Source organism: Nicotiana tomentosiformis, chromosome 2 (genome assembly GCF_000390325.3).
Source record: "Nicotiana tomentosiformis chromosome 2, ASM39032v3, whole genome shotgun sequence".
Lineage (NCBI taxonomy): Eukaryota > Viridiplantae > Streptophyta > Magnoliopsida > Solanales > Solanaceae > Nicotiana > Nicotiana tomentosiformis.
The window spans coordinates 139,420,854-139,430,529 of NC_090813.1; the positions used below are offsets into that span (position 1 = coordinate 139,420,854).

General features: G+C 45.8%; 1 protein-coding gene across 1 annotated transcript; it reads left to right on the forward strand.

Annotated features, from left to right (window-relative positions):
- Nucleotides 1-185: 185 nt before the first annotated feature.
- On the forward strand, nt 186-2,731 carry LOC138905714 (uncharacterized). The gene is made up of 3 exons (XM_070194237.1): nt 186-367; nt 1,324-1,804; nt 1,883-2,731. Exons 1-3 carry the CDS (start codon nt 186-188, stop codon nt 2,729-2,731), a joined length of 1,512 nt encoding a protein of 503 aa, XP_070050338.1.
- The last annotated feature ends 6,945 nt before the right edge of the window (nt 2,732-9,676 follow it).

The following is a 9,676-nucleotide window of genomic DNA, read 5'->3' on the forward strand; positions in this document are numbered from 1 at the left end:
TGAACCTATAAATAACTCTTACTTTTATCTTTTACCATTTTTACACCTTATATCTTCTAAAATCTCTCAATTTCTTCTTTATGCTCTCCAACTTACCAGAAAAGCTGTGATTTCTTTCCGAAAGGACCCCTCAATTCTACCAAATCTCCATCAATTTCTTCTACTCCTTACTTTTGAATTCAAAAATGGCAAAAACATCGCAAACCGTTCCTCAGAAAGAGAAAGCTTCCTCTTCACAGTGTGTCGCCGATGAGACACCGGCGGAACCACGGCCAGAGGAGTGTGTCCCCGGGGCGTGCGTCCTTACTTCAGATTTTAAAGTTGATAAAGGTTCATCGGTCCTTGGCCGGTGTGAGCCGGTATTGAGGTACATGTGTTCGATTTCTGAGAAGCACCTGGATCTGTTAAAGAAGGACTGCAATTGGGGCAAAAAAGAAGTGATAATACCTACCCCTAATAAAGATATCACTCCTTACGTGAAAGGGTTTTTGAACGTATATGCTTACCCTTTCACTTTGGGTCCCCTCGATTCCGTCATTATTGACTTCTGTCGACAGTATCAGGTAACGTTAGGCCAGGTCCATCCTTCTTTGTGGCGGATCGTTATCCTGATCCGATATTTCGTGAGCAAAATCGAGGGGATGTCGTTCACCCTCAATCATCTTATCCGGCTGTACCGTCCCCGACTTTTTCGGGGAGGGTTAATAAAACTCCAGCATCGGGCTACCAAGGCTTTGTTCTCGAGTATTGACGAGGACAGGGACCGGGGTTGGATGAGCAGGTTCGTTCGAGTAAGGACTTTGGACCTGATCCCGACTGAAAAGATGCCCTTTCCCGAGGAGTGAAATATGAAACGTAAGTGTGATCTTGTTGTTGCTTCTATTTTGTTCTTTCATTTATTCTCTTATCGACACTCCTCTTTTCGTGATGTAGCAGTTCCCTGGATGCCCGGAGAGGTTCCCGACTCAAGAACTGGGTACGGGCTCTTGTTTCGACCTCCACATACGCCGACCGCTCATGGCGTGATTTGTCTAAGGGTCGGTGGGAGACCAAAAATCACGGTAAGCTCATTTCTCGAACTCTGACGAGGCATTTCTCAAAATATTTTTTATAAGGTTTCCCATATGTAGGTTTGGGTAAAGACGCGGTCTTGAGACCTCTGTCTAATGAGGAGGATGTTTCGACCTCCGTCCCAAAGCCGGTGAAGGAAAATAAAAGGAAGAGAGCTTCGTTGCCCGAATATCCAAAACCGAAGAAGAGGACGGCTCGTAAGCCGAACAAGAATATTATTCCTTTGACCGTAGAATCCGTTTTGCGCCTAAGGGATGAAGAAGAAGAAGAAGAAGAAGAAGAGGACAATGAGTCCACGCTGGTGGTCCGGACGAAGAGAGCCACCGATGCTTCATTGCCGGCTAGATCGATGATGCCCTATGGGGCTCCGTCTCGAACTGAAAATATACCGGAGAGAGGTTCTGGTAGAATCCCCGAACTATCGGATGTCGAAGACGCCTCTCATCGGAGTCAACCGGCAGGGGTTACAATCGAAGAACCCCTCGAACCCCTCCGAGCCGAGGGGAATGCTCCGAGCGAGTCACTTAGGGTAGCAGCGATCGAGGATTCGTCTACCTTTCCCGCTTTTTCTGCTGGGGTGATTCGGGAAGCTCAAGCTCTGGGGGCCCTCGATCTAGACAGGCCTCACGATGAAGAGGATCCGTTTCGTGACCTGTTTACTGGTATCGAGGACGTTGCCGGTGCCGATGATGAATCGGATCTTTGTCACGGTTTACGGCAGGCTTTGAACCAGGTGAGTCTTTAAAAATCTTCTTGTTGGTACTGCCTTTATGTTCGTTTTTCATTAACTTCGCTTCTTGTTTCTTCGTAGGCTGCGGCAGTCCATCGAGAACAATTTTATCGTTCCCAGAATGAGCTGCATCGATATGCGGCCGACCTAAACCGCGCTACCGATGAGAGGAACTCTCTCAAACTTTCCTTAGGGAAGAGAGAGGAGGAAATAAAAGATCTTCGAGCCGAGCTGGCCAAGGCTTATCGAGACCAGAATGATTTGTCTGAGCAGGTAATGATGCTTTTGAAAACCTATGGGTTCGATATCGGAACGACAGCTAACATTTTGGTCTCACAGCTGCAGCAAAAAATCGAGATGATAGGGAAGCTTCGTGAGGAGGTCGATGTGATAAGGATGGAATCCTTGCGGTGGAAAGAAGGTATGGACCGCTTTACTGCAGAAAAAGTGACTGCTCAAGCCCAGTTATCGTCGTCTGAAACCCAACTTCAGAAAATGAAGGAAAAAGGCCTGGTTCAAGCAAGAAGAATTGAGGAGCTTGAGGCTCGGTTGGCCTCAGTACTCGCCAAGGCCGAATCCGATGCTGAAACGGCAAAGGCTTATGCAGATGCGCTCGTGGCCGTCTATCGGGCTGATGCTGAAGCTCCCCAAGTCCAGGCAAGAGAGGCAGCCGAATCCGCCGATGGTCGGGCGCATTGGGTCGCCGAACTTGCTAAGTACCGATCCAAAAGAGAAACTCTCGAGGAGATCCATGCTCGCGGCTTCGATCTCACGGAAGAGATAAAAAGGGTCAAAGAACTCGAAGCTGATGTTGAAGCTCTGGTTTTCGATGATGATGACGACGACGATGGGAGCAAGAGCGGATCTGAGAACGGGGGGAACCTGATAAAGAAGAGACCGCTCCCGTTTGAAAAGTTTTTTAGTTCTTAGTTTTTACGCTGTAACCACCCATGTAGATAAATTTTGTGTATAGGCATATCTCTTCTTTCGCTGACTCGCTTTTGTTTCTGTTTTTTGTGTTGCGAGGATTTTATTTGCCTTATGAATATTTTCATAATGTTTTAAACCACTTAATCAAACTTGGACCTCATAGTCTCTGCAACCAAGCGAGCGTTTATTCAAACTTAGGGAAATGTAGCCCTTTAGACTTATTAGTTGTCAACGATTCGATCTTGAAGAAAATATAGCTCGTGGGCATGACGGTCGAGCGAGTGTTTTCTTGTAATCGAATTAATGTAGCCCTTAGGCTTGGTCGAGTGAATGATTCGAACTCGAAATTAATGTAGCCCGTAGGCTTAATAGCCGAGTGAGTGTTTGCTCGAACTCAAAATAAAAAATAGCCCATAGGCTTGGTCGAGTGAATGATTCGAACTCAAATTAATGTAGCCCGTAGGCTATTTGGTCGAGTGAGTGTTTGCTCAAACTCGAAATAAAAAATAGCCCATAGGCTTGATCGAGTGAATGATTCAAACTCGAATTAATGTAGCCCGTAGGCTATTTGGTCGAGTGAGTGTTTGCTCGAACTCGAAATAAAAAATAGCCCGTGGGCTTGATCGAGTGAATAATTCGAACTCGAGTTAATGCAACTCATAGGCTTAATGGTCGAGTGAATGTTTGCTCGAACTCGAAATAAAAAATAGCCCGTAGGCTTGATCGAGTGAATGATTCGAACCCGAGTTAATGCAGCCCGTAGGCTTAATGGTCGAATGAATGTTTGCTTGAACTCGAAATAAAAAATAGCCCGTAGTCTTAATGGTCGCATTATATCTTAATTCTTCGCATGTTATTACACGCCAGGGTTTGGGCCAACCTATACGAGCATGGCTCGCTTCGACCATTTGGCTCTTTACAGTTTTCCTATCGGGACCCTGTTGTTGTGAAGTAACTCTCTTGTGGGGCCTCGGATATTATTATAAATGCTGCACGACCAGTGGTTGCCTCATTAAAAACCTTGCCGAAAAACCCGTTTGGGATAAAACTAGTATAAGGGAAAAAGTGTGCAACGCGTGCTTTCTGGCGAGAGATCCGTCCCTTGTTCGGACTTCTGCAGGGGTCAGTTTCGAGATATAAACGAATATGGAAAGGTTGTACCTTAACAATAGTACCGTTTTAGATGTGATACATTCCAGTTGCTTGATAACTGTTTGCCGTTAATAACGCCGATCCTGTATGACCCCTTTCTGGTGTCCTCGAGTACCTGATATGGTCCTTCCCAATTCAGTCCTAGCTTCCCTTCATTCGGATTTCGGGTATTGATGGTAATTTTTCTCAACACTAAGTCCCCAGGCTTGAAATGGCGGAGCTTGGTTCTTCGATTATAATACCTTTCGATTCGCTGCTTTTGGGCGGCCATTCGGACGAGGGAAGCTTCTCGCCTTTTGTCCGATAGTTCGAGGATTGTGTTCATAGCCTCGTTATTTGATTCTTCCATTGAGAATCGAAATATGGCACTGGGTTCACTAACCTCGACTGGTATCAATGCTTCGGATCCATATACTAAGGAGAACGGGGTCGCCCCCGTACTGGATTTTGATGTTGTCCGATATGCCCAAAGGACTTCGGGTAGGATTTCTCTCCATCTCCCTTTAGCATCGTTCAACCTCTTCTTTAAGTTTTGAATGACAGTTTTATTTGTTGATTCGGCCTGTCCATTCCCACTAGGGTGGTATGGCATCGACAGTATCCTTCTTATCTTGTGGTCTTCGAGGAATCTTGTTACTTTGCCGCCAATGAATTGCTTTCCATTATCACATACTATTTCGGCGGGTATCCCGAACCGGCATATGATATGATCCCAAATAAAGTCTATAACTTCTTTCTCTCTTATTTTCTCAAATGTCTGCGCGTCAACCCATTTAGAAAAATAGTCAGTCATAAACAAAATGAATTTGGCTTTACCTGGGGTCGATGGCAGAGGGCCGACAATATCCATTCCCCATTTCATGAAAGGCCACGGGGATAGGATCGAGTGGAGTTGTTCTCTGGGCTGGTGGATCATTGGTGCGAACCTTTGACATTTATCACATTTACGAACAAATTCCTTCGTATCTTTGCCCATATCGATCCAATAATACCCAGCTCTGATTATTGTTTGGACTAATGTGTCGGCTCCAGAGTGATTCCCGCAAGTACCCTCATGCACTTCCCGTAGGACATAATCGACATCCCCCGGACCCAAGCATACCACCAACGGTCCATCGAACGTTCTTCGGTACAGTGTTCCATCTAAAGCCAGAGTGAATCGAGCAGCCTTGGTCCGTAGGGTTCTGGAATCTTTAGGGTCCACTGGGAGTTTTCCGTTTTTCAAATATTCGATATACTTGTTTCTCCAATCCCAGGTTAAGCTTGTAGAATTTATTTCGGCATGTCCTTCTTCGATTACCGATCTCGAAAGTTGAACAACATTCCCCGAGCCTGTATCATCTACCTCGACCGACGACCCCAAATTTGCCAGTGCGTTGGCCTCATTATTCTGTTCCCGTGGCACATGTAGTAAAGTCCATTGTTTGAAATGGCGCAAAGTGATAAGCAGTTTATCTAAATACCTCTGCATTCTACCTTCTCGAACTTCGAAGGTTTTGTTTACTTGACTCACCACCAGCAAGGAATCGCAGTTGGCTTCAATGATTTCTGCTCCCAAATTTCTAGCTAGCTCGAGACCTGCAATCATGGCTTCATACTCGGCCTCGTTGTTAGTCAACCTGATAGTTTTAATAGATTGTCTAATAATGCCACCCGTGGGCGGTTTTAAAACTATGCCCAGCCCGAACCCCTTTACGTTCGAAGCCCTATCCGTAAAAAGGATCCATACCCCCGATGATGTACCTGATTTCAACAGTTCTTTTTCGGCTTCGGGTACGAGGGCTGGTGTGAAATCGGCCATGAAGTCTTCTAGGACTTGAGACTTGATGGTCGTGCGGGGTTGATATTCGATATCGTACCCACTGAGTTCGACGGCCCATTTGGCCAGTCGGCCTGATAACTCGGGTTTGTGCAAAATATTACGAAGCGGGTAAGTGGACAATACGCATATGGGATGACATTGGAAGTATGGCCTTAACTTCCCCGAGGCGCTTATCAGTGCAAGCACCAACCTTTCTAGGAGCGGATATCTAGTTTTCGCCTCTCCTAAGGTTCGACTTGTATAATAAATTGGGAATTGCGTACCTTGCTCTTCTCGAACTAGGACACTGCTTACGGCGACTTTCGATACTGCCAAGTACAAACAAAGTTTCTCGTCCGTTTTTGGAGTGTGAAGCAGTGGTGCGCTTGATAGATATCGCTTTAGTCCTTCTAATTCTTGTTGGCACTCCGGGGTCCAAGAAAAATCGTTCTTCTTTTTGAGTAGAGGAAATAATTTATGACTTCGATCGGATGATCTCGATATGAACCGGCTTAAGGCGGCGATCCGACCCGTTAGTCTTTGTACGGCCTTCACGCTGTCTACGACGGTGATGTCTTCGACATCCTTGATTTTATCGGGGTTAATCTCTATTCCCCGATGTGATACCATGAATCCGAGGAACTTGCCCGAACCGACCCCGAAGGCACATTTTTTGGGGTTGAGCTTCATTTTGTATTTCCTCAGAATCTCGAACGTTTCCTACAAATGAATTAAATGGTCCTCTGCGCGCAGGGATTTGACTAACATGTCATCAATATAAACCTCCTTTGATTTTCCTATTTGTTCTTCGAACATTTTATTCACTAGGCGTTGGTAAGTGGCCCCTGCATTTTTTAGCCCGAAGGGCATCACATTATAACAATACGTTCCATATTTGGTGACAAATGAGGTTTTTTCCTGGTCCTCCGGGTTCATCTGTATTTGATTATACCCGGAATAGGCATCAAGAAAAGTGAGGATCTCGTGGACGGCCGTGGCATCGATCATGCGATCGATGTTGGGCAACGGAAAAGAATCTTTGGGGCATGCTTTGTTCAAATCCTTATAGTCCACGCACATTCTAAGTTTGTCTCCTTTTTAGGGACTATAACTACGTTGGCTAATCATTCGGGATATTTTACCTCCCGAATGGACCCTAATTTGAGAAGTTTGGTTACCTCGTCCTTTATGAAGGCGTTCTTTCTATCGGACTGGGGTCTTCTTTTTTGCTTCACCGGTCTAAACCTAGGGTCCAAACTTAGCTGATGCGTCATTATGTCCGGGTGGATCCCTGTTATATCTAAATGGGACCAGGCAAAATAATGGATGTTATTGATAAGAAATTAAACGTGTTTCTTCTTGAGTTCAGGGCTCAACCCCGTTCCCAAGTATACCTTCTGCTCGGGCCGGCGCTCGATTAATATGACTTGCTCTAGCTCCTCGATCGTCGATTTTATGGCATCGGAGTCATCGGGAATTACAAAAGATCGAGGGACCCTTTGGTCTCCATCCTCTTCAATTTTCTGGTTGTCTGGCTGGGTTGAAGTCGTTGTCTGTGATTGCTATTTGGTATCCCGTTCTCCTTCAGGCCCCGATCCTTTTATCGGCGAAAGTGAGGACATTGGTTTGGCGCCCCCGACGGCGAACATTTCTTTCGTGGCTGGTTGTTCTCTGTACACCGTTTTGACATCTCCCGACGTCGGAAATTTGAGGACGTGGTGTAGGGTCGAAGGCACGACTCTCATGTTGTGGATCCATGGCCTTCCGAAAAGGGTGTTATATCTCATATCACCTTCGATCACGTGAAACTTTGTTTCCTAGACAGTTCCGGCCACGTTTATTGGTAAGACTATCTCCCATTTGGTGGTTTCGCATGCCATATTGAATCCGTTAAGGACCAGAGTTGCAGGTACGATCTGATCCTGCATGCTGAGCTAATCCACTACCTTCAATCGGATGATATTGGCCGAGCTACCTAGATCGATCAACACACGCTTAATTTTAGTTTTATTTACGAGTACGGAGATTACCAGCGCGTCGTTGTGAGGTTGGATGACCCCCTCTGCATCTTCATCACCAAAGGACAGAGTCCCCATGGGTACGTAATCTTGAGTCCGAGATCGCTTTTCCCTCACCATCGATGTTTTAGTGCGTTTAACCATCGATCCCTGGGTGGTATCGATGTCGCTGATGATCATGTGGATAACGTGTTGTGGTTCTTCTTGCTCGTTCTGCTTGTTGAAATCCCTACTTCTAAAATGGCTCTTTGCCCTATCACTCAGAAACTCCCGAAGATGCCCTTTGTTAAATAGTCGAGCTATTTCCTCTCTTAGTTGCTTGCAATCATCCGTTCTGTGGCCATGGGTACCATGATATTCGCACGTTTGATTGGGATTTCTTCGGGCAGGATCGGTCTGCATTGGTCGAGGCCATTTAGTGTCTTCGATGCGTCCGATGGCCGACACGAGAGGATGCACCAATGCTGAAGTTATATTCTGATAATCGAGGTGCTTCTATAGGCTCGGCATATTTATCGAAGCCGCTCTTACTCATAAGCCCCCGAGAATTTTGTCCCCGATCAATTCTTTGACTGTTCCGAACTGCGTTGCATGTTGAACCATTATTCACTCGATCGGCGATGTACGATCGATATATGTTCGACCTTTGCTCTCTGTCGATCTGCTTTTGATTAATAACTATCCTGTTCTAATGAACAGGTCTGTACGGGGCCCCCGACTGGTCATCCTCGACCCTAATTTTTGATTGATATCGGTTGTGCACATCTGCCCAAGTTACCGCTGGATACTCGATCAAATTTTGTTTCAGCCGATGTGATGCTGTCGAACTTAGCTTGTACGGCCCAGTCGTCGGTTACCGAGGGTAATTCCATCCATTCCATTTGAAATCGGGATACGAATTCCCTCAGCATTTCTCCCCGCCTTTGCTTTACTTTGAAGAGGTCTGATTTTCTCGTTGCAACCTTTATGGCACCAGCATGCGCTTTTACGAACGAATCTGCCAACATGGCAAAAGAATCGATGGAATTCGATGGTAAATTGTGATACCAAATCATAGCTCCTTTTGAGAGGGTCTCCCCGAACTTTTTCAATAGCACGGATTCGATCTCATCGTCTTCCAAATCGTTGCCTTTTATGGCACATGTGTAAGAGGTGACATGTTCGTTAGGATCGGTCGTACCGTTATATTTGGGAATTTCTGGCATACGGAATTTTTTGGGGATTGGCTTCAGTGCCGCACTCGACGGAAAAGGTTTTGTATGAATTTTTTTGAATCAAGCCCTTTTATCATTGGTGGAGCCCCCGGGATTTGATCAACCCTGGCATTATACGTTTCCACCCTCTTGTCGTTTGCTTCGACTCGTTTTGTGAGTTCCTCGAACAATTTAGTAATTCCGGGAGTAGTCCCCGATTCCTGCTCGTTAGATTTTACTATGGCAGGCTCTGTTCTGGGGTGACTTCTCGAAGTGAATTGGAAACCGGCCTGCTTTATGCGCGAGTTTGGCTCTGTAACTGAGCTATCACTAATTGTTGGGCTTGCAACATCTCGAATATCATACGTAAGCTGGCCCCGATTTCCTCAGGGTTTTGGGTGTTTTGGGCTACGGATCGAGCACCGCCCTGAATGCTTCTTTCCGGTTCGGAATGCTGGTTCGCTTCCAAAGTAATTTGTGAATTGACATCCAGTGGTATTTCGGCTCGAATCTCGGGTAGTGCCAAGTTGTTGGTTTCATCTTGAAGGCCAGCTTCGTAATCAGTCGGTGAAGCCATTCGGTCGGTGGCTATTCGTAGCCGAGCCTGAATTGAAGATGTTTTCGGAAATAAGTGACCACTGTTATCCTCAGCCCCACGGTGGGCGCCAAACTGTTTACCCGAAAAATGGATAGAGTTGAATTTATACGCAGTTCTGAAGATATGTGGTACAACTTAATACAAAATGCAAGGATAAATAAAAATGTGAATATAGATTGGAGA